This window comes from Postia placenta (assembly GCF_002117355.1).
Source record: "Postia placenta MAD-698-R-SB12 unplaced genomic scaffold POSPLAscaffold_7, whole genome shotgun sequence".
NCBI classification, from domain to species: domain Eukaryota; kingdom Fungi; phylum Basidiomycota; class Agaricomycetes; order Polyporales; family Adustoporiaceae; genus Rhodonia; species Rhodonia placenta.
The window spans coordinates 696,680-719,982 of record NW_020169838.1 but is presented as its reverse complement, the minus strand read 5'-3'; the positions used below and the strand labels follow the sequence as shown (position 1 = coordinate 719,982).

Genomic DNA, 23,303 nt, shown 5'->3' with positions numbered 1-23,303 from the left:
TAGTCAGAACAATGAGGACGAAGGCTTGGCAAATTGCCAAATTCATCCTGCTCGCTGTCTCTCATCAGCGTTCGAAGCACGCATTCGTCATGAGAAGCTCACTTTCAACGTTCCGGTGCCAATCTCCGCGCCAACAGCTATTTATAATGAGAAGGGCGATGCCTCCACTCAACCTCTGCTCTCCCCTCTCCCCTCATTCCACTCTGCTGTACCAACATGACGACTTGTGCTCTCGACCTCTCTGATTTTATCGATGTATCTCAGCTCCCATCTGAGCCTGGCTTATATTCAGACCTCCGCGTGGACTCCTTGGGAAGTCAAGCAGCGCTGCAGCCGTTGCCAATCTGGAGGGCATTGAGATGCCAGAATGAACCCCTGGAGTTGCTGAGTGACACCGATGAGTCACCCAAGGTGCGGATGTCTGTCTCCCATTGGTAAGTTGCGTATTACTCACAGTCGACCTATGTAGCCTGCCGCCGCTGCCGCCTTCTCCGCGTGGTCAGACCCCACGGATGTGTTTCTCAGCAACGGCCACCTATTTGCAAGGTCCCCATCTGCTTTCGATATCTTGTCGGAGCCAAGTGCACATGGGCCCATGAGTGACGTCGCCTCAGCAGGCCAGATCGGTTCGGGCCTCCCTGGGCCAGTTACAACGCCATCCGATCAGGAGGCCAACGATGACATTCACTTCAAGGATGCACGCAGTGGTCACACTAGGACCAACACTTCGTCACCCGGCGCAGATACACAACTCGTGTCTAGCGTCGTTGCTCCTGATTTACACGAGGTAGATCAGGAACAAACCACAACTAAATACGACAATCACATCCACGATACCTCAGTCGAAGACGAGGTGCATCAAAATAACCTGGATGCTGCAAAAGCTGCAGACGACGGCGAGCCCAGCTGTAACGACCAGGAGGCCATCGACAGCACCCCGTCTTTAGCTGGACTGCCTTTGGCTACCCCTCTCTCAGACAGGTCATTGCCTAACTCTCACCCTGGCGCAACAGCACTGCACAAGGCCCCACAATTAACGGAGCATCGAGCTGAAGCGACAGGGGTGAATTCGGAACATTCCCTGCGGCGCAGTACTCGCAAGCGCAAGAGGATCGAGCCCGCACCCCACATGGTGCCCGTCGTCCCCAACCACTTTATCCGCCCGCCAAAACGTACGCGCTCTATAACCACCACCGCAAGCAAGGGAAAGGCGACAGCAATGGCGGATCCCAAGCCTGCCCCCAGTGTTGTGCCACTGAAGACCACAGACGGGCGCTATGCTTGCCCACACTGTCCTGGCAGAATATTTCAGCGCTACCACGATTGCCTGCGACACATAGATACAAGCAAGCAATGCCTTGGATGGAACGGCGTCATGTACCCTTGCCATCGCTGCGGGAGCAAATATACGAGGCGCGACGCGGTAAAGCGGCATATGGACGACAAGCCGAATTGCGCGTAGGACGGTCGTGCAAAGGCGAGCAAGAGCGGAAACAAGTGAATGGACACTTGCACGAGAACACAATGGAAATGCGGTTCGAAAATGTTCGTACTCACCGATTTCTATCCTCCCCGTTGCTTCCTTGCTTCGTATTCCCGCTATCGGGTTCCTGTTGCTATCTATTGAGCTCAGCCTTGTACGACACCATCGCTGTGAGTGTGCTGTATCCACTTAGATAGCACGTACCTTCGTCTGTCCTCTCATGTCCTAGATTCTGTGATTGAACATCACGGACGCCTGTTCAATCGTATTGTCTGATGTATGTGTCAGCCTGAGGTCGCGTAAGGCGAAACCCTCGCTGTCCGTACTTTGGTGTATTTTGTTATCGCCCGGTCAGGGTGTGAGGTATCCCCGTGGGCTGCGACTTGCGGAGTAAGCCATCGCCATCCACAACCTGTGGCCATCATGCCGTTTGGATGGCGCTCAGAGGCGCTCTACAAATGGAACACCTGCCAAAGATAAAATCAGACAAAACAACGGTATGGGCTCTTCCATGAGGCCATGTGAACGTGCAGGCATCAACATATGGCATCAACATATGGGTATAGGATGGCGCATGAGACTGGAAGAGACACACAATCGCATCGCAGCGCACAACTGCGAGTTTAAGAATAATGTCAATCATTTACTACACCGCACACCAGTCCAAACCATTGATGGGCGCGGCACATCTGGATATAAGGCGTGGTATAGGCCTATCCCAGTCAGCTCTGTGATAGAAGCGTCTCGCCATGCGCTGCATTCGGGGTGTACGGTGGTCCGCCAAGTCCATACGTGGCACACAACCACGCTCGAGCTCCGCAATTCCATGAGTGCCGATACACATTCCCGGGCTCATATATCGCAACCCATAGAACGGTGGCCATATGGTATGTGGGACTTTGAACATACCTCGGACGGTTGAAACTACAAGCATCGGATAGATCCCCGCTCCAGCGATAACAGCGGACGCGATATGTTGTGAGAGGGTCATTGGTGCATCGCAGTAGGAATGCAGCGTTATTTCACTAAACGTGGAGTGAATCAACCATACAAGAGATTAGACAATGTCTCGAAAAAGACCTGCGACGCACAGCTGCTCCCGACTCAATCCATGCTCCAAGTCGACAATTACTTCTTTTGAAACAGATCGCCTAGTGACGCTGTGAATGCAAAGGGTTCAAAAAAGAGTTTCTGACAACAGGTTCGCCAAAAGCCGCCGATTTGGCATTCTGCAATATTGCCGAGCTTGCGATTGGGGGCACTCGTCTCGAAATCGTCTCCACGTGGATGGCTGCTTGCGCACGGTCACGAGATTGCGTCATAAAATCAGACGCCTCGCAACTGATAGCTATTGAAGGTGAGAGCGAAAGGTGATTGCTCCACATTGATATCGCGGTACGGTGGTGCGAAACGTGTTATATACTCAAGGTGCCGTATGTCTTATGTGGGGGAGGAAAATTGGGCAGCGACGTGGATGTTCATGTCTTCCCGTAGCGGAAGAACATCAAGTACAGACTGTGTCAACACTCTCAATACTAATAATAGCTACTGGGTAACGACAGCTCCTCTACAACCCCAAGCTTGATATTAACTACCTCCCGATATTACGTGAGTATGCCCCACATCAACACCTGCGCGAGGAAGTGGCGATCCTTTAGATGTGGGTGAGTGATCTATTGATATCTTCACCTGTCCTCCTAGCACGCACCTGCGTGGTCACTAAGATCCCAAGAATGAAAACATGGCCCGCCGCTGCCCGTGCCATACCACAGCAACATTTCAGAGACCATGAATGTACGTGCTGTCACGAGAACTAACATGCAAAAGCGTAATACGGCTGAAACAGTCGACGATGAGAATGCAGAATGCACAAGTGAGATGAAGCCAAGGGAGAAGCGAGGCCTATAGCCGCTCCGTGACCGCGAACGAGACGAGCATGAACAGGTGACCTCTGCGAAGGGCAAGTTCCGTTCAACTGCAGCAAACGATCTAGCTTGTTGACCGTTCGTAGTAAGAAGAAGATAACCACGCACGCGCCGGTGGGCGGAAGACGATGGCCACATCGACATCGAGTCTCCACACACACACATACACACACAGATATGATAGCGGAGAGACCCACACCATTGAATCTGGCGATCGTGCTGTCTCATCCAGCATCCCGTGTTCCACCTCGGAAAAGGCGCCACGGTATACACTCTACGTCTAAACGCGTTACTTCCGGACGCCTAGTCACTGCGGCCTCGCACTGCCTCCTTCATGGACGACTGAAGGGCACTATTATACTTGGGGCAGGTACCCGACGTCTCAGGCGCAGAGATTCCTGGAGGATGGAGAGAACATATCGCATCACTGGAAGCTAGGAAACGTTGGTGAGTCAAGTATTTTACAGAGAGAGATCCGCACCTTTGGCGATCGCGTCGTTTGAACCAGGGCTCAGGGCCAGTGCATACCCAACGTGGCTCATGATCGACAGAGAGATTCGTTTATATTTGCAGCAGATACTCGACGTCGCAAGCGCAGACTACAAAAAGCTAGAAAATGTTTTATAATGAGTTTTGTATGTTGGTAGCAAGACAGCGCTAAAGGACGACGGAACGGAGCACGGCGCGGTAGGCGCCGCCACGTGCCAATTTGCAAATTCCCCACCACTTCACCTGCCACGATGTTCTTATACCGAAACGTTCCCATCCCAGGCTCCCCAATTAGGACGCAAGAACAGCGGCCAGAGGCGGCGAGCATACTGCCCTGCCGCACAATGTCGGGGCACCATCAGGATATAAGGCATGGCTGGGCACCACTCGGGGATGCCCCCAACACCTCGCTCTTGTCTTATTCGCGACACGCCACTCGCCCCTCGCCGAGATGTTATACAATCCCATTACCTCCTTCGCTACATATCCTCTCGACGGTCCTCTTGATGCATCTGACATTACGCTTTCACTTGGGCAGGACATGCGCCTACATTCATCGTCACCTCCGCAGGCCGAGCAGCCGGTCGGTGGTTTCCCCACTCCATGGATAACCGAAAACTCGTACCTCGATGTCATGCGTCCCCCCGAGGACGTGTACACACCTCAATGGCACCCAGATGTCCAGTCGTTGGTGTTCCACTTACTATGTTGCTATTCCTCACTAACCCGCCTTCATCAGTGCTGTACTGTGTAACGCGTACGATGCGATGCTCTTCGCGTCGAAATACGGGTCGGAACACGTGATCGATACGGCAGAATGCCTGCTCAGCCCTCCCATTGACCCAACGCTCATAGCTCACCCGAGGAGCTATGAGATTGCATCGGCGCTGGACGATTTTGCGCACGCTGCCAACTCTCCCGACACGCTGCCGAATGTCTCGACGTGCTCAGACGCCACTCTGTCGGGGTACTCCCCTTCCCCTTCCCCATATGCTACCTATTCTTCGTCAAATAGCGACAATGGCGCGTGCGACTACAAATTTACGTGCTCTCTGCTCCCAAGGAATCTATCGTCGGCCACCACATCTCGCAAGAAACGCAGTGTCCCTTACCATCCCTCTCGCCCGCCATCGTCCACTCTCACCTCAACGTCCTCGCCATCGACTTCGCAGACGCGCAAATCCAAGGCACGGCGCCCGCCCATTCGCGTCCGCAGACGCAACGTCCAAATCGGTGTCGGCACGATCGTACCAGAACCACGGGCTACACGTGTTCCTAAATTGGTCCAGTGCACGGTCGAAGGGTGCGGGAAGGTGCTGACGAAGGGCGCGATGAGGCGGCACAAAGAGACGCACAGAAAGCAGGACAAATGGAGGTGCTGTGGAATCCCGGTCGAGATGGTGTTCGGGACGATGAATGCGGGCTCAGATCGACGGATGATCGGTGGATGCCCGCTGGTGTTCAGTCGGAAGGACGCGTTGGAGCGCCATCTGAAGAACCCCAATAATCCTTGTATTGGCGATGTGGAGCGCGCGGAGCTGTTGGGATGGTTTGAGGACGCGAGCAAGGAGTGACGCTGGATTGCTCATGCATCTGTCTACCAGATCTCGGTGCTTCCACCATTTCATATGCATTTCTATTCTGGTCGTTCCAGTTCACGAATCTGGTTGTTATAACAATGCCACTTCAATGTACAAATCAAGGCGTGGTCAACAATGCGAAGCTGCCGCTCGAGCATTCCCTGCTCTTAGCAGGATATGCAGAATGCTTGCTCGCGGATGCGTCTGGCCGACCGAGTGGGGAGACGGCCAGCATAGATGGTATTTCGCCACTGAGACAGACGTAGAACAAGGGGATAATGATAACGTCCAAGATTTGATACAAAGCAGACGGCACAAAGGATCCGTAGCCACGGACAGTCGCAGCCGTGACTTACGCGCGCGCTGTATAAGACCGTTGACCGCGGCAGCATCTCAGCCACGAACTCCTCATACTCGATCACTACACCGCCGAGTACATTCGCCAATTTCTAACAAGCACCCGCCTTACCCACACCGCCACAACTCATCAACAGTCTTCACAGTGGCTACCAGACTCACCAACCTCGCATCTCTCGTGTCCAACACGCCGTGACTGACGGCAGCTACAGAGCTTCTAGCGGGCTTGGTATGTGATGCGAGTAATCTAGAGATGCCTATCAGGCTGATATACAAGACAGAATGTGGATGAGCAGCTTGCTGCTCAAATCCTGGCTGCGATGCAGGCGTGGCGCGCCGACTGCCATCGAGTGGCACAATGGCAGGCAACTCAAGGCTTGCAGCCCCAAATGCCACTACAACGGTCGACTCTTTGTCCACTGTTGTGAAGGTTCCCAGCCGACCAACTGGGCGCAAAATCACGCCAAGACAGGAGGGCACTCGGCGCAGCCAGCGATTGCTCGAGAAAGAAAACGTTGCCCCTGTCCCGTCGAATGAATGACAGAGAAGACGGTACGAGTGGCTTCAGATAGCCAGCCAAATCGGCATCACCATCTTCACATTCGTCGTGCAGATGCAGATGCCTAACAATCTACACGTACCTTCAGCGCAGTATAGCATCACGCAATGGACTGATGCGAACCACTGCATCAGGGTCAAAGTCTGACAGTAAGGCTGAGACGGAGCAGTCTGTGCTGCAGCCATCGAATAGGTCCGTAGGCGGTGAGGGGTGAGCGTCCTCTTCTGCTCGAAGAGCCCTATCGTTGATCAGCGTTAATTTGTCAGGCAACCCACTGCATCCGAGGAGAAACCTATCGCCACAGAGAAGACGAAGAGAAAACAGGATGAGAACAAGGAGGGTCTAATACAGCGAGGGGCAGCGAAGGTGGAACGGACGTGACGCGGCTCGATACGCTAACAAAGCCGCAATGACATCGCTCAGCCGACGAGCAGCCCGACAAGGCGTGACGTGCAACACTGTGGCCCATCTCGACCTAGTCGTATCCCCTCTCATTGGGCGATTAGCCTGTCGTCTAAACATCTCGTATGTTTGCACCGTCACTTTGTGTTCCCCATGCAACCCTCCCACTTACGCCATCTTGCAGAGCTATGCATCATCTTCGACGCACAAACACAGGGGCTTGGAGAGATAACCGTCTCAGGGGTGCATGTATACGACCATACAGCGCAGAGACTGCACAAATATGGAGGGAAAGGACGCCTTTTGGTCTAAAGCGACAACAAAGATGGAGACAAAAGGAGTGGAATAACGCACCTTGCTATGATTCGCAGTCCTCGACATTTTCTGTGTCTCGTCTCTTTAGCACATAAGCTCCAACCATACACAGCTATTTGGTTATTGCTATTTGACTAGGGCCCGACGTCGCGGGAAGGACGCCCTGTATAAGACAAAAGTAAAGCTGTACTGTTGCATTTGTCACCCAGGATGTAGCAATCAGTGCCGTATGGGATTCTCGGTGTGCTATACCCCCTTCTTCCGAGTCAAAGATGCCCCAAGTCAAATACCAGTACGTTCAATGTACTGGCCTCATACCGTCACTTGAGACTTTAGCCTCCCGCCAGGCATGATGCCTGAACAGTATATACCTCTGACTACCTGTGATATTACTCAGGCTTGTAGTATCTGTTAGAACAACGGTGCGACGGCGCGGGGCGCGTTTGTCCACGGGCGTAGCGATGCCCGTAAGGGACAATCGCGTGCAGTATGTACATCGCGCGGGGTTGTTATATACTACGATAGGGGCCTCCGGCCCCCGGCTACTCGCGCGCCCGAGCTTTCGAGCTCGTTCCTGACCACGCGGGTCGGCATGTTTCAACAGTATCTATGCTGTCAGGCCAAGCTTCAAATGTGAGTGCGCACTGTGAAGCGGGGAACATGCTGTAACGAGCCGGAACGTGCGGACGTCTCGGCTAGGACATTCACCGAGACCGACGATTTTCCTCGTCGAGTCAGATGCAGAGCGCCGGTAAATTTGACTATGCCCTGTAGTATATAAGCCCGGACGCTTCGTAACTACAGGGTAGCGTACTACGAATCAAAGAGCAGACTTATAACCTGTCTCTTTCGCGTGCGTTTTGTGACACCACCGACACTCTTTGTCGCGAGCGTCACATCTTTTTGACAGTAAAAAGTCTACTAGCTTAACTCAAAAACACTCTGCTCTCCTCGTCGACGTCTGGCAACCCTCGAGTCTGATCAACTCGAGATTCCGACTTGTCGACACCTTCAAGACCGTTAGCATCTCATTTCCAACTGAGATGCCTTACAACCTGCGATCTCGCCGGGCTTACTCGTCGCCGGCCGCGCCTGCGTCCAGCCCGATGGTACCTGGTAAGTTCCATGTTGCTAAAACTGAGAACGTTGACCCTGCGCTTGACAGGGAGGACGGTCTCTCGGACCACGACAGCGTCCACTCCGGTGGGCGCTCGTCAACGAGTGTTCGGCGCGGGCTGCTATACAGCCGTGTCGTCACTCCAGAACAGTCGGCGGCGCCTGGCGCCCCGACGGAGGGCTCCGCTGTCGGCTCAGTCGACATGAGCTTGGATTCAGTGCGCGGCACCGACCTCGGTCGGAAAGCGGCACTGTACGCCCGAGGTGTGAAGGGCGCGTTCCTTCCTACTGACGGTGATTATCCGGACAGCGGGGGACGCTGGCACACTGTCACGCGCTCCCGCCGCAGCCGGAGCCTTGATCCTATGGACAAGGATAATGTGTATAGGTTAGCTACCGAGGAAAATACACATGTTTTGACAACCAACCAGAGGGAAGTCATTAGGACTGCCGAGGGTGAGCTTCGCCCGGCAGAGCAGGAACACATCAACAGACGGTTCCGAGTGGTTCACGAGAGACGCAATCGCGAGCGTCCTGAATCAAAAGATGAGGGACCATCCACGAGGATGGACAAAGGCAAGGGTATTGATCCTCGCAATTGGGGTAATGCAGAGATCCCTCCGGAGGATCTTGACATAGAAGCTCAGAAACGAGCCTACGCGATCCTGGCCAATCCAATGGCCTTGTTCTTGGATGAGGCGGGCAATCCATTGAGTATTGATGAGCAACGGGAGGCCCTGGAATATTGGGGTGGTCTTCGTAAGGTGCCCCAGTCCGGCGCGAGTGTTTCTACAGAAAACAATGGTCGTCCTGCTGGCGCTTCTACCAACGGGGTGTCAGTGGATACCGGCCGGCCGCCAGAGAACGCGATACAGACGTCACCTGCTCCTCTGTCAGCGGAAGTTGATCCTGGCCGGGAAGCATTGGAACAAGAGATTTCGATGTTGAAATCTCAGCTCACTGAACTTCAAGTCTCTCGTGAGCGAGGCACTGTAGCGTCTATGAGCTCTGCATTGCCAGGCAAGAAGAATAAGAAGTTAACTTACCTAAGGAACCGGTCCTGAAGCCAATCTCTCAAGTAGAGCCAAGCAGCTACTTGGGAATGGTGTTCGGTCGTTTGCGCCGTCTGCCTTCGGGACCATCAGATGGCGGGTCGTCTCGTTCTTCAGAGGACTCGTCTTCAGATGATGATGAGGGACGTCCGTCAGCGGCTTTGACGGGGCGGCGTAAGACGAGTGAGAGGCGATCGAAGCAACGTACGAAGCGTGTTCCGATAATGAAACCGCCTGAGCCGGAAAAGTACAATGGTGCCCCCGATGCTCCTGCTTTTCATAAATTCATGACAGAGATGGGGGATTACATCGAGGGCTACGGCCTCGCTCCTGCGAGGCATGCGGTCACCGTATCATACTTCCTCAAAGGAAAGGCTTACGATTTCTATGTGTCCACGGTGTCGAGGGATCCGTCGACGTGGAAGTTGGAGGACCTTTTCGAGGGTCTCTTCAACTTTTGTTTCCTGCCGGACTTTCGGATGCGGATGCGGGACAAGTTTGATTCCTGTAAACAAGACAGCCGGTCAGTGCGCGAATTTGCATATGAGGTTGAGACCTTAGCCAACTGGGCTGGGATTTGGTCCGACCGGGAGCTGGTGTCTAAGCTTTGGCGAGGGCTCGCTTTCCGTCTGCAACAGGGGCTCTGGAGGGCTCGTTTGAACCCATCAGTTTCCAGCTGGGATGAGGTGCTTGAAGCCGCCGAAGCCGAGGAGCTCGCGCTCGGTGTGGGGAGTGGCAACATCAAGACCCCGCTGTATAGTGGGGCGTTCCGCCCCCAGGTGCGGGAAAAGACGTCCGAGCCGGCGCGTTCTTCGCGTCCGATGGCAGGGCATGGCTCAGCCTCGCGGGCGGTCTCCTGGGACACTAACAAACCTGCGCGGGCATATGATAATAAGTCAGCACGTCCCGCGTCAGCAACCAAGCGGTCGGCGGTACCGCACCTCTCTGATCGCGAAAGGGCGGAGTTGCAGGCCGCAGGCAAGTGCTTTGGGTGCCGACAGCCAGGACACCTGAGTCGCAATTGTCCGGAGGCAAACCGCGTGAAGTCTGCCCGTAAGGGGAGGCCTCCAGGGGTGACGTCATTCAGTGTTGAGCCTGCCTTTGGTGATCTGAGTGCCCTCGCAGCATCCACAGCTCGCATTGACGAGCTGGAGCTCCACTATATAGCACTTGGTGATTTTGGCCGCCCGTTGGGTTATCTGGAACAAGAGCCTGATGGTGATGAGGAGTCTGACTGCCCGAGTCTATGCTCGGTCTCTGATAGCTCCGCTAGCGAGCTTGCGCGGTTGGATGAGGATGAGGAGCTCGTAGCGAGAAACGAGGCATTTGCTGTGCGGTACCTTCCTTGTACCTCACGGGACGGTCGCCCGTATGTCCGGCTTGGCGACCTGTACAGTCAGAACGCGGCACGGGTGCTTGCTCAAAGCTACCCGTACTGCTGCCTGCCGCCTAGTCGGGAGGATAACCCGCTGCATCAGTTCTGCGTGTATCAAACAACAGAAACTGAGCACGTGGTATGCTACGAGCGGCGTCCCCTGTGTGACCCGGGGCCGCTACTTGAATCAAGGCTGCTACGGCAGCCATCGTTCGATATTGCGGCCTGGTTCCATCGGGATGCTGCTGAACGTCTGTTTCAGCATGGTCCAGAATGTTCCTTAGTGGGTCCAGCCGGACTGGTTGGCACTGAGGCTCTCGCTGATGGGGTGCAGCATTTACTGGAGGAGCACATTGAGCTTCCGGTTGAGGACACTGAATGGAGTGGTTCGGGGGAGCGCTTTGTCTGCCATCAGCAGGAGGATCATGTGGGAGTTATCGATACCTACCTTGCTTTCGAGCTGCGGCTTCCCTCAGATATGTTAGAAAACCCTCGGTTGGATCTACCCAACCTATATGCATGCTATGTTCATCGTAGCTTGGGTCCAGTGCAGTTCACCACTGATGACCTTGATGGCGAGTTGCTGTGGCTGTTTGCGGCGCAATTACCGAGCGGGAATGACGATGAGTTCATTGCCCATATCGAGCTCATGGCCAATCACTCACCCCGTCCGGACACAGTGCCGGCTATACAGCGGAATGCAGGCACTCCGCGGGACTTTAAACAGATTATTCCGGAGCCAGTTGTGGTTGTTGTGGATGTCAATGGGCATCCTGCGCGTGCGCTGTTGGACACTGGCTCGTTGGCGGACTTCATGTCTGCTCGGCTGGCCCATCAGCTTGGCGTGAAAATCTTTGAGTTGGAAAAACCTTTGCCGGTGCATCTTGCCGTGCAGGGTTCTCGCTTGAAGATCAATTTCGGCTGCACTGCGCAGTTGCAGTATCAGACTGTCAAGTCGCAGCGGTATTTCGATGTGATTAACTTACAGAATTATGATCTGATTCTTGGAACCCCATTCCTGTATCAGCATCGTGTCGCTGTGGGATTGAACCCCATAACGGTAGAGATTGGCAGTGCGACTGTGCTCCCACTCACAGGGAAACAACTCCGTGTGCTGGAGTCACGAGCAGCTGATCTTGTGGAGGATCACCTGGAGCGGGCTCGCCAGTTTCTGCATCAATATGCGGCACCGATCTGCAAGGATGCAAGTGACTCACCATTGCCACCTCTGCGGGCTATCAATCATACGATCCCACTGAAGGATGACACAAAAGTATACCATTGGCAACCTTCCAAGTGTCCCGATGCCTTGCGACCGATCTGGAATGAAAAGCGGGAGGCTTACCTTCATTCTGATACAATGGTCTATACTCCTATATCGATGCCTGACTCGTAGACGACGAGCGAGGACTTATGGACAGTACGTCGTCCTGAAGATCGAGTGAGGAAGTCGAGAATGACCACTACCCCAAGCGAAGAGGAGCAGAGACTTGAATGAATAACCAGGTCGAACTTAGGGTTCGACCGACTAATGGTACAACTACTTATACAAGTACCGACTGCGCACAGACCATTGTGTCTATGTGGTCGTGTTAGTGAAGAGAGAAATGTAGTGGTACAATGCCGAGTACGAAGTGCGCACAGACCCCATTATGTAAGCTACATAATGTTCAACCTGCGGGTGAGTGCTAAGACAGGTGCCAGTATGGGTGCTAGTAGTACAAGGAATAGAACGGAAAGATAAATGTTTCATTACCCCCCTGCCAGAGTCGAAGTCCCATTTGACTACTTACTGCTCACCATCTCCATACAACTCCCAATCTACGCTGTCGTCCTCCTCTTCGTCGAACCACTCCTTGAGTGCGTTCCTCCCTACGTTCTTCCATTCCTCGCCAGAGAGGTGCTTCTGATGTGGCCAGGAGCTGTCCCACGTCCATTGAGTGGTGTCGGGTGTCCAGTCGGGGTCGACTTTGCGAAAGACGACGGGTGTATCAGGGTGGGGGCGCGAGGGTCCCGCGATGGGACTGGTTGGGGGTTCGGGGTTAGCGCTACGCGGTGGAGGAATAGGTACCACTTTCGTCTGCCTCTCTTTCTCCTTCCTCTCCTTCGCCTCGTTGATGATTTCCTCGAGGAACATGTTGTCGACGACCACCCCCACGCGTCGCGCAGGTTCTTCAGGTGGTGCGGATACGTGTCGCTTCATCGGCCTGGTTCCGCACTCTCGCTCCAGGTGTCCAGGGGCTTCTTTTCCGCATCCTGCACATCGTACGTCCGGACAGTCCCGTACCCAGTGTCGAGACGATCCGCATCGCCTGCAGCTTCCCTTCGGGGTCCAACCAGGGTTGGGTTGCCAGTCAGCCAGGATGATAGTGCTCCGCGGCGTTGCTTGGAGGAAAGGGGATGGGATCGGGGGGCGCCTGAAGGCAGACGTCGGTAGGGGTGCGGGTAGGGGTAAGTACGCGTTGGGGATGGCGCGCGGGATGAATTTGTTGTGTCGTGCCCGGATGCTGCGTGGTAAGAGCGGTTGAAAGCGATGGGCAACTTTCAGATTGTCGAGCCGGATGAGCTCGGTGAGGACGCGGTCGTCCTGTTGGCGTAGGAGCCGCTTGTGGTGGTCGATGGCCTCGTCGGCTGCCTTGACAGCCTCGTCATATTCGCGGCGGGCGGAGAGATACGCCTCTAGTGCAGCGCGGTCGGTGGCATTGGTTGCCTCGGGGTTGTGGGCTTTGAGCTTGTTGAAAACGTCGGTGGGATTACTGAGAAGGAGCGTCAGCAAGGTGCTGTCGCCAACGTGGGTGTGCTTAGGGGTGTAGATTGAGAGCCTTTTCCCGCCTTCGGTCGAGGGGGCGTTGAACTGGTCGAGGAACGAGAGGGTGGAAGACATGTTGGTGCGAGTGGGGATGTAGTGACTGGGTAGAGCTGCTATCGATTCAGCTCAAGTCCTTCCTGTTCTTATACTCTGCCAGCACTTCGTCAGCCGTCCCAGTCAGGTTTGCTTCGGGCTCCCATGAGTCATCGGCTGTTGAGTAACCCTTCCACCTGACGCGATATTCGCGGCGTCGCATCCTCTTGTTCTCTCGATGTCCGATGATGGCTTCGACTTCGTAGTTATCTTCGCCCTCGATAAGGTCAGGAGGTGGCCTCGTGTAGTTCGGACCATGGATCTCCGTCTCCGAGTAGGGAGATAGAAGCCATTCGTGGAAAATGGGGTGGACTCGCCAGGTGCTAGGGAGGTCTAGCTTGTATGCGACCGTTCCGATCTTGTCTAGGACTTTGAACGGCCCTTCTCGCCTTGGGGCTAGTTTCCTGGACGGGTACGGCAGCTTCAAGTTCTGGGAGTCTAGCCATACCAGCTGACCTTTACGGAAGGAACCCCCCTTCCTTTTTACTCTCTTGGCCAGGACGTTCTGGGCCATCTCCATTGCCGCATGTGCTTCCTCACGGATGTTTTGCAAGTCCTTGAGGCGATAAGCTGCTTGCGGCGTGTTTGATCCGGGGTGCGCGGTGGGTATTCCGCGAGGTTCGTATCCCATCATGAGTTTGAATGGGGACGTCTTCGTCGTGGAATGCTCGCGGGAGTTGTGAGCAAATTGCGCAGTGTGAAGATGGTCAGCCCACTTATCCGGATCATTGGCAGTGAAGCAGTGGAGGTAGATCTCCAGTTCTTGGTTTACTTGTTCTGTCTCGCCGTCGGTTTGCGGATGGAATGCCGTACTCATGGCTGATTGAACCCCAGTCATTTTGCAAAGTTCTTGGAAGACTTTGGACGCAAATTGCGGTCCTCGGTCGCTGATGATCTTGTCTGGGAGTCCAAACCACTTGTAGACCTCTCGGTACATTGTGTCTGCCGTCCCAAGAGCATCAATTGTTTTGTTACATGGGATGAAAATTACCCCCTTCGTAAGGTCGTGGTCCACTACGACCAGAATTGAATCGAAGCCGTTGGACGGTGGCAAGTCGGTGATGTAATCGCACGAGAATGTGCTGAAGGGCTTGGCATTTGCGCAGGGTCGAATGGGGGTGATGGGCGGTCGGGCTGGATGTGTGTTAACCTTCATTTGCTGGCAGATGCCACAGCCGTTAACATAGCGAGCAACAAACTGGGCCATGCTCGGCCACCAGTAGTCACGGCGCAAGCCGAGGAGGGTTTTCTGAACACCGGGGTGTCCTGCGGAGGGGAGGTCATGATAGTGGGAGACAAGACGTTTGCGAAGAGACTCATCTGGGGGTACATAGACCCGATCCTGGTATAGGAGGAGGTCATCATCGATGGACCAGTCTGTTCCAGTGCGTGGTGTTCCTCCAGTGCACGCCGCAGTGAGGCCTTCCTTCATTATTGGGTCGTCCTTAAAGGAAAGGATGGTGTCGCGGGTGTCGATGTCGATGGCAGTGACCCATACTTCCGGTGGGGGCATAACAACATCGGTATTGTCATTAGAACTGTCGTCATGGTCGGGTCGGCGGGAGAGAGCATCGCTCTGGACCATTTGGGTACCAGGAACGTGTACCAGGCAGAAGTCAAACTCAGTCAGTTTACTCGCCCAGCGTGCTTGTCGTCGGTTCATGTCTTTGGCTTGTTTCCAATATGTGAGGTTCTTGTGGTCGCTGAGAATCGTTACTGGGTATGGGCTGCCAATGAGGTAGTGCTTCCACTCATCTAGTGCGCGGATGACCACATATGACTCCCTGTCGTAGATGTCGTAGTTTCTCTCTGCTGCATTGAAGCTTTGAGAGAGGTATCCGCAAGGATGCCAGTCGCCGTTGTCGTCGCGCTGGCGTAGTACTGCTCCGGTTGCAAACTTGGAGGCGTCGGTTTCGATAGCGAAGGGTCGATCGGGATCCGGCATGCGTAGTACCGGTTCTTCTAGGAATGCCTTCTTGAGGGTTTCGAAGGCTTTCTGTTGGTCAGATCCCCAGGTCCAGGCAACATCCTTCCGGGTGAGAGCAACCAGCGGTTGCGCTTTGTCCGAGAAGCCTTTGATGAACCAGCAGTAAAAGTTTCCAAATCCAACGAAGGCGTGTACTTGCCTGAGGTTGGACAGCACCGGCCACTCTGTGATGCCAGCTAGTTTGACAGGGTCCATTGCAATTTCTCCTGGACGGATGATCATGCCGAGGAATTCGACTTCGGTGACGTCGAAGGCGCATTTCTCCGGTTTGAGGTAGAGGTCGTGTTGCCGAAGTCGTTCGATAACACGTCGTGTTCGTTCTTCGTGTTCTGCCTTGTCCTGGGAAAAGATCAGGATGTCGTCCATGTAAATGCAGAGCCAGCCTTCTTGAAGCATGTCTGCAAATATTGTGTTCATCATCCGCTGGAACGTAGCGGGGGAATTACACAGCCCAAAGAACATCACCGTGGGTTCGTATAGCTGCGGCGGTTTGCCATCAGTTCCGGGTACAATGAACGCTGCCTTCCATTCGTCCCCTTTCTTGATTCGGACATTGTTGTATCCGGCGCGGAGGTCCATCTTCGTAAACACCTTGGCGTGCTTCAACTTGTCGAGGAGGTCTGATATGAGCGGGAGCGGGTATCGATCCTTGACCGTGTTCTCGTTGAGTAGCCGGTAGTCTTGACAGGGACGTAGTGAACCGTCCTTTTTACCAACAAAGAAGAATGGACTTGCCAACGGGGATTTTGAAGGGCGAATGTACCCTTTACTCAGGTTCTCCTCGAGGAACTTGTCGAGTTCCTTTCGTTGCTGCGGGTTGAGCGGATAGACCTGTTGCTTCATGTCCGCGAAGCCCTCCTTGAGGTTGATTTCGTGGTCATATTTGGTGTGGTCTGGAAGTCGTGCAGCAGTGGCTTTGTCGAAGACGGGGAGGAGATTGTGTAGGTAGGATGGTACCATCTGTGGTAGTGTTTTTTCTGTCTTGCCTTGGGCGTTCGAGGCTGCAAGTTCGGTGGAAGTGGTGACGTGCCTAATGTCGTGGTGGATCTTCCAGATCATGCCGTTGTGAAGTCGTTTGTAGCCAGATGAAAGTTCAGGGAGTTGCTCCTTGAGCAGAACGTCCCTCACTGCCAGGGGTTCCTGTTTCTCGTACTTGGTGATCATCGGCATTCCGGATAAGTAGGAAATGATGAACTCATCATCGTCGATGTCCTCCGCTTGTTCCTCGATGGACGCAATACCCGTTGACCCAAACCCATCCTCCCCACGTTCTGTTTCGTCGATGCAGTCAGTTAGCGTTACTGGTGGGGTGCTTATCCTTTCAAGGATGAGCTGGGCAACTCGGTCGCCGGCTTTGACGGTGAATGGGAGGTCAGATTTATTGACCAGCAGGACTGAGACCTTGCCTCGGTAATCGGAGTCGATTACTCCTGCAGCGACATTGATTTCTTTTAGCGAGGTGTGATTCTTCCGTAGTGTCCTTCGGGGATAGCCATGATAAGATCGGTGCCAACCAGGCCTCGTCGTCGGGCAGGGATGATGAGTTGATGCACAGCAGAGATGTCATATCCTGCTGCGCCGCTAGTCTTTCGTTCGGGGAGGGTTGCGTGCTCCGAGGTGGAGATGACGACGAATTCATCCTCCGTTGGTTCTGGGAGTGGGGTAGTTACAGCCTTCTTCAGTTCTAGCCGAGCCACTCGCCTTTGGTACAGGTCCATCTTCCAGGCCCTGGTCTCGTCATTCGTCCACTGATGGTTTAGCTCAACTCGTCCGGTTTTCCAGTCTATCTTGGGGTTTTCGAGCTTGAGCCAGGTATGGCCGAAGATGATGTCTTCCTTGCCGATGCTGGCGATGTAGGCTTTGACAAATCGGGGTTCTCTGCTTATCTTGTAAGATAAGAGAGCTCTTCGCGTAATGAGTGCTTCTTTGTTTGGAGTTCCATCCACGTTGAAGACGGGGATGGGTCGGGAAAGAGGTTCTGTCCGAAGTCGATGCTCTTGGATGAATCTCGGGCTGATGAAGATTCCTGTTGCACCGCTATCAATGAAAGTGCGCGCCTCAACATCTTTTCATCCCACAGTAATCGGAATGTGCAGAGCGCGTTCATTTCGGACTACTAGAATTACACGGGACAGTGAAACGGATATGGGCAGTGGTTGCGTCGGCTCACCCTGCCCCTTCAAAAATCCTCCATCGTAAGTTCTTCGTACAGCTCCCACTTCTCGTCAGCTGAGAGTGTCTTGATTCTGGCGCGGAAGTCATCCTTCCCAGATCCTCCCTGGTTCGGCCTCCCTCCCCCTTGTCATGCGGCCGCTTTCTTGCGGCAATCCTTGGCACTGTGGCCCTTGATGTGGCAGTAGAAGCACAGGTTCCCGTCCCTGTGGAGCTTCCAATCGGCCTCGTTGAGAATGGCTGCTAGTTCCCATTTCCTTCCTCCCGATGTGGAGGCGAAGGTTGATGCGACGGCAGCGGCGTCGATATCCATTGGTTCGCCATAGTCCCTGGTGTCTGTGACGATGAGAGCCCCCTGCTTGGCTGCGTCGGTGTTTCGGACTTCGTCGTACCAGGCCTTCATGGTGTTGGGTCGATCCCTAGTGACCCTTGTTGCGAGCGCAAAATACAGCTCCTTTGGGAGTCCTTTGACGAAGTTGGCGTGGAGAGTGTGGTAGTCATTCTCGACGCGGTTGGTGCCATTGACCTCGGTGTCCTTGAGCTGAGCCTTTGATGCTAGCTGCTCGAAGCGGGTGATGTAGTTACCGAGGGAGAGCGCCGTCTTCCTATCCTTCTGTCGTTCAGGCAGTTTCATCAGGATCTGATGTGCCTTGATTCGTGTTCCGTGCTCAGGGAACACCTCTTCTAGGGCGGCGACGAAGTCTGCCCAAGTGGAATAGACCTGGACTCCTCCTGCTGACTTCTCGTAGTATGCGTCCGCCCATGTTTTCCCCAGATCCTTCCTCATCAGCGCTACGGTGAAGGCGATCTTTGCTTCATCGCTGAGTCGGGTGTTGTTGGTGGCGACGAAGTAGGAGAGGATGCATTGGATGAAGCGTCTGAGGTCCTCCGCCTTTCCGCTGAAAGGTTCGGGAGCGGGTATGTCGAGGCGAAGGGGTCGGTTGGCCGTTGACTGCTGAGATTGGTATGCTGCGAGGGCGACAGCGATGCGCTGATCGATGTCTGCTTGAGTGAATGTTGCCATAGGGACTTCAACCGGTGTGTTGGTTGGTGTGGGTGGGGCTGGTGGTAGTTCGATGTCCGGGATTTCGATGGGAATGTACTGAACTTCAGGGAGTTCAAGTGGTTGTTCGTTGATGGGTGACTGCACGCTTTCTGCTGTTTGTGTAGGTTCGACGTCGATCCGTAGGGTGGTGAATATGTCCTCTGGGTGAGCGGGTGGGTGTCTCTGGTAGTAGCTAACGAGTTCTTGATGGGTGACGACCTGCGGGTTTGGACCGGTTGCACGACACCAGGTGCCGCCTCGAGGGTAGATGGGAGCTCTTTTTGTGGAGGTGACAAAGCAGCGATCTGCTTGGTCGTACTGGAGGAGCGGTGATCCTGTGAGGGCTGGCAGTCCCAAAGGAACTGGGTTGACTGCGTTGTTCGACGTGATGGTGGATGAGATGTTCGACTAGGTAAAACTAGGAACATAGCTTAGAAAGTTCGACCTTTTGATACAATGGTCTATACTCCTATATTGATGCCTGACTCGTAGACGACGAGCGAGGACTTATGGACAGTACGTCGTCCTGAAGATCGAGTGAGGAAGTCGAGAATGACCACTACCCCAAGCGAAGAGGAGCAGAGACTTGAATGAATAACCAGGTCGAACTTAGGGTTCGACCGACTAATGGTACAACTACTTATACAAGTACCGACTGCGCACAGACCATTGTGTCTATGTGGTCGTGTTAGTGAAGAGAGAAATGTAGTGGTACAATGCTGAGTACGAAGTGTGCACAGACCCCATTATGTAAGCTACATAATGTTCAACCTGCGGGTGAGCGCTAAGACAGGTGCCAGTATGGGTGCTAGTAGTACAAGGAATAGAACGGAAAGACAAATGTTTCACATTCAGGGCGTTGGCGTATGACTTCGGCTCGCAACACGGCTCCAATGCTTTTGCTGAAGAAGCCAGGCACTGGCGTGAAAGGTGTTCCTCCGTGTTTGCGTACTGTGTGTGACCTGCGTGAGCAGAATGCGAATACAGTCAAGGTCACTTCACTGTTACCTGACATGGAGGGAATATTGCATCGGGTGGCGTGCAAGCCTTACCGTTCCATGGCGGATGGAAAGGATGCTTATGAGCAGATCCGCGTGGATCCTGCTCATGTGGAACGGACTGCCATGACTACTCCTGATGGTAACATGGTTAGTCTTGTCCTGCAGCAAGGAGATTGTAATGCTGTCGCAACTTACCAATCGCTCATGAACCATCTGTTTGGCCCCTTTATATTGCAGTGGATGGATGTGTATCTGGACGATATCGTGATTTACTCCGATACTTTGGAGGATCATATACATCATGTTAAAACCGTGATTGATATTCTCGCAAAGGAAGAACTTTACCTTAGCTCTTCAAAGCTTCATTTTCTTTGTCGCGAGATGAAAATTCTCGGTCGCATCATTGATGATGATGGTATCCGCATGGACCCGGATAAGGTCGACTCTGTGCTTAATTGGAAGGTGCCCACAAACAAGGAGCTCTTGCGAGGCTTCCTGGGTTCCATTGGGCATCTGGCTGATGATATTGCTACTGTTCGTATACCCATGGGCATACTCACTTCATTAACTGGGTCCGATTCCAGCTTTAAATGGGATCATACACATCAGCAGGCTTTTGACGAGGTCAAACGACTGGCACATGCTCACCGGGAGCACCGCCGTCGCCCGCTCGACTACTCCGCTGATGCTTCCCGCATTTGGCTTGTCACGGATGGGTCTCTGGGTGGAATTGCCAGAGTGGTATCCCAGGGGGATGATTTTCGTCAGGCCCGCGTGGCCACTTTCTTTTCGGCAAAGCTGTCCACTGCACAGCTGAACTACCCTGTGCACGAGATTGAAATGTTAGCGGGTGTTGAGTCCATGCTGCGGCACCGTGATATCTTACTTGGTTGCCATTTTACATGGTTGACCGACCACAAGGGTTTGATCCACTTGATAAAGCAACGGGACCTGTCTGGCAGGCAGGCCCGCTGGTTAGAAAAGATTGCGGAATTTGACTTTGAAATTGAATACGTACCCGGCGTCGAGAACATCCTCGCGGATGCCCTGTCCCGCATGTACTCGAATGATGCGCCGGGCACCGTCCGCGCAGCATCCGAGTACGCGATGCACAACGATTCGTCGTCGTTCGTGCCCCGGTTGGATGCCCACGCGATTTCCGTGCCTGTTCTGGCCGGGATCGAGGCGGGCGCTGTGCACGGGCGCAGCGGGCAGGTGCTGCCCGTGCACCGCGTTCATGCGGGGATTCTCACAGTGTGGCGCCGGCGGTCAGATCTGCGACGGCGGACGTCGTCGATGCCGTGTCTGCGCCCGCTGTCTCGCCGCCGCTCGTGCGCTCTGACATGTTGGGGTGGCTTCGTCCGTGCTTGCCAGCGCGTGTGGCGGCGGTGCTGCCTGTTCCTGGGGGCTGGTTGCCGCGTGGCGGCACCCGGGACTCGATGTCTGGCAGAATTGCACCGCACGCGGGCGCTGGCTCATGGGGGGGGCGTTGGGGTCGCACCCGCGCTGCCGCTGTCAGCGTTGCCTGACATCGAGGAGCTGCACGGTGCTGTGCTGGCGACGTCGCGCCCGCGCCGTGTTGAGGCGTTGCTGGCTGAGACAGGGTGTCCCGAGATGGCGCGCGAGTTTGTGCGCCGCATCCATCGTGTCGTTCTGCACGGCCCTCGTGCAGATCAGCAGGAGGGCGGGAACCTGCAGGCAGCGTCAGCGGGCAGTACCTCGCAGGACCATGACTTACCTGACGTGGTTGGCCCTGGGGAGCCGGATGGCGACGGTGGGGTGGTGGTAGTTGCAGACAGGACGCTGCCAGCGCGCGGCACTTGTTTTGACGCCCTCCATAGCGCCACACAAGACGCCTTTTCAGGCCGTGCAGCGAGCGCCGGGGAGCGTCCAGCAGGCGAGCCGGAGGGCGCGCACGATGATGCTGGCTATAGCCAGCTGTTAGAATACATTGCGGGGGACTCGGGGGGTACCGACTTACCTACGAGCCTGCATGGGCATTATTTGGAGAACAAGTTCTTTCAGAACATCCTCGCAAACCCTAAGTATTACAAGAACTTCCGTGTATTAGACGGGTTAGTTCTTATGAAGGAGCGAGGGCGCGAGGTATTGTGCATACCTGATGTCCGTGTGAATGAACAAAGTGCGCGCGAGATCGTGATCTCGCATGCACACTCGTTGTTAGCACATCTCGGCCCATACAAGACCTTGGGCCTCTTGAAGGACCACGTCTGGTGGAAGACTATGGGGCCAGATGTACAGAAATACTGCGACTCTTGCATGACGTGCAAGTGCAGTAAACCTTCCAATCAAAAGCCCTATGGGCTTTTGAATCCTCTCCCGGTACCAAGCTCTCCTTGGGAGGCTATCAGGATGGATTTCATAGGGCCTTTGCCCGATTCGAAGGATTGCGATGGGATTTATGACTCCATCACAGTGATAATTGACCTGCTTACCTCTATGGTACATCTTGTACCTAGTCATACTAATTATACAGCTCGCCAGGTGGCCAAGCTTGTATTTGCAGAGGTGTACAAGCTGCATGGTTTGCCTAAAGCTATTATTAGTGATCAGGATACCCTGTTTACGAGCCAATTTTGGACCCACCTGCACAAGCTCATGGGAGTTGAGCTCAAGATGTCAAGTGCCTATCATCCCGAAACAGATGGCTCAACAGAACGAGCAAACTGCACTGTAACACAGATGTTGTGTCAGTGTATCAGTCCGAATCAGAAGGATTGGGTGACTCGCTTACCGAGCATTGAGTTTGCCATCAATTCCGCGAGATCAGAAAGTACCGGATATGCCCCGTTCTTTCTGAATACGGGCAGAATGCCCCGCAGTATGATCTGGGACAATCCTACCGTGGACGAGTACCCCAGAGTCCGTGCATATGCACAGAAGGTGAAGTATGCTATCATGTCGGCTCATGATAGCATCATTGCCGCGCACGTGAAGCAGACTCGGGATGCGAACTGTCGCCGTCGTCCAGCACCTTTTGCCGAGGGTGATCTTGTGTATGTTTCTACGAAAAACATGTCACTACCGAAGGGATTAGCCCATAAGCTCATACCCAAGTATATTGGACCATACCAAATTCTTCGTGACTTCCGGAACAGCTCGTACACTGTGGAGTTGCCATCAAGCTTGAAACAACGTGGTATTCATGATGTGTTTCATGCTTCCTTGCTGCGGGTGCACGAGCCGAACGATGATTGTCTGTTTCCCAGCTGGCTTGACAATCAGGTCGCGGAGTTGGAGGATCAAGATGGTGAGTGGGCAATTGATCGGATTGCATCGCATCAAGGTACCGGGGATGAGGCCATCTTAGAAGCAGTTTGGAAATCGGGGGATCGTACCTGGGTCCCTTACTCATCAATTGCTCACCTGGGTGCTGTGTCAGCTTACCTTGAGGCTTTGGGAGTGGCCGGTATTGCCGACCTACCCACAGGTAAGGGTTCGGCTTCTCCCGACCCTCAATTTTTCATAGGTTCTATTGGTTTACCTGCTCTCGGGCGAGGGTACAAGACAGCCCCGAGATGA

The 23,303-nt window shown here is 54.1% G+C and overlaps 5 protein-coding genes across 5 annotated transcripts; 3 read left to right on the top strand and 2 right to left on the bottom strand.

Moving 5' to 3' along the window:
• Window positions 1-216: 216 nt before the first annotated feature.
• POSPLADRAFT_1142888 (hypothetical protein) lies at window positions 217-5,471 on the top strand (the record flags this gene model as incomplete). The annotated part of the gene is made up of 11 exons (XM_024485486.1): window positions 217-411; window positions 470-1,172; window positions 1,313-1,545; window positions 2,356-2,370; window positions 3,046-3,091; window positions 3,185-3,277; window positions 3,428-3,486; window positions 3,779-3,855; window positions 4,056-4,095; window positions 4,193-4,584; window positions 4,637-5,471. The coding sequence occupies 11 exons, from the start codon at window positions 217-219 to the stop codon at window positions 5,469-5,471; spliced, it is 2,688 nt and encodes an 895-aa protein (XP_024338904.1).
• A 1,911-nt stretch (window positions 5,472-7,382) lies between these two features.
• Window positions 7,383-12,049, top strand: POSPLADRAFT_1046547 (hypothetical protein; the record flags this gene model as incomplete). Its single annotated transcript, XM_024479064.1, has 5 exons — window positions 7,383-7,402; window positions 7,508-7,597; window positions 7,636-7,743; window positions 8,021-9,204; window positions 9,372-12,049. 5 exons carry the CDS (start codon window positions 7,383-7,385, stop codon window positions 12,047-12,049), a joined length of 4,080 nt encoding a protein of 1,359 aa, XP_024338903.1.
• Window positions 12,050-12,232: 183 nt separating this feature from the next.
• On the bottom strand, window positions 12,233-13,537 carry POSPLADRAFT_1142586 (hypothetical protein; the record flags this gene model as incomplete). Its single annotated transcript, XM_024485449.1, has 2 exons — window positions 12,233-12,341; window positions 12,447-13,537. 2 exons carry the CDS (start codon window positions 13,535-13,537, stop codon window positions 12,233-12,235), a joined length of 1,200 nt encoding a protein of 399 aa, XP_024338902.1.
• Window positions 13,538-17,844: 4,307 nt separating this feature from the next.
• On the bottom strand, window positions 17,845-19,966 carry POSPLADRAFT_1056695 (hypothetical protein; the record flags this gene model as incomplete). Its single annotated transcript, XM_024480820.1, has 3 exons — window positions 17,845-19,167; window positions 19,812-19,893; window positions 19,956-19,966. 3 exons carry the CDS (start codon window positions 19,964-19,966, stop codon window positions 17,845-17,847), a joined length of 1,416 nt encoding a protein of 471 aa, XP_024338901.1.
• A 2,830-nt stretch (window positions 19,967-22,796) lies between these two features.
• Window positions 22,797-23,303, top strand: POSPLADRAFT_1143007 (hypothetical protein; the record flags this gene model as incomplete). The annotated part of the gene is made up of 1 exon (XM_024485505.1): window positions 22,797-23,303. One exon carries the CDS (start codon window positions 22,797-22,799, stop codon window positions 23,301-23,303), a length of 507 nt encoding a protein of 168 aa, XP_024338900.1.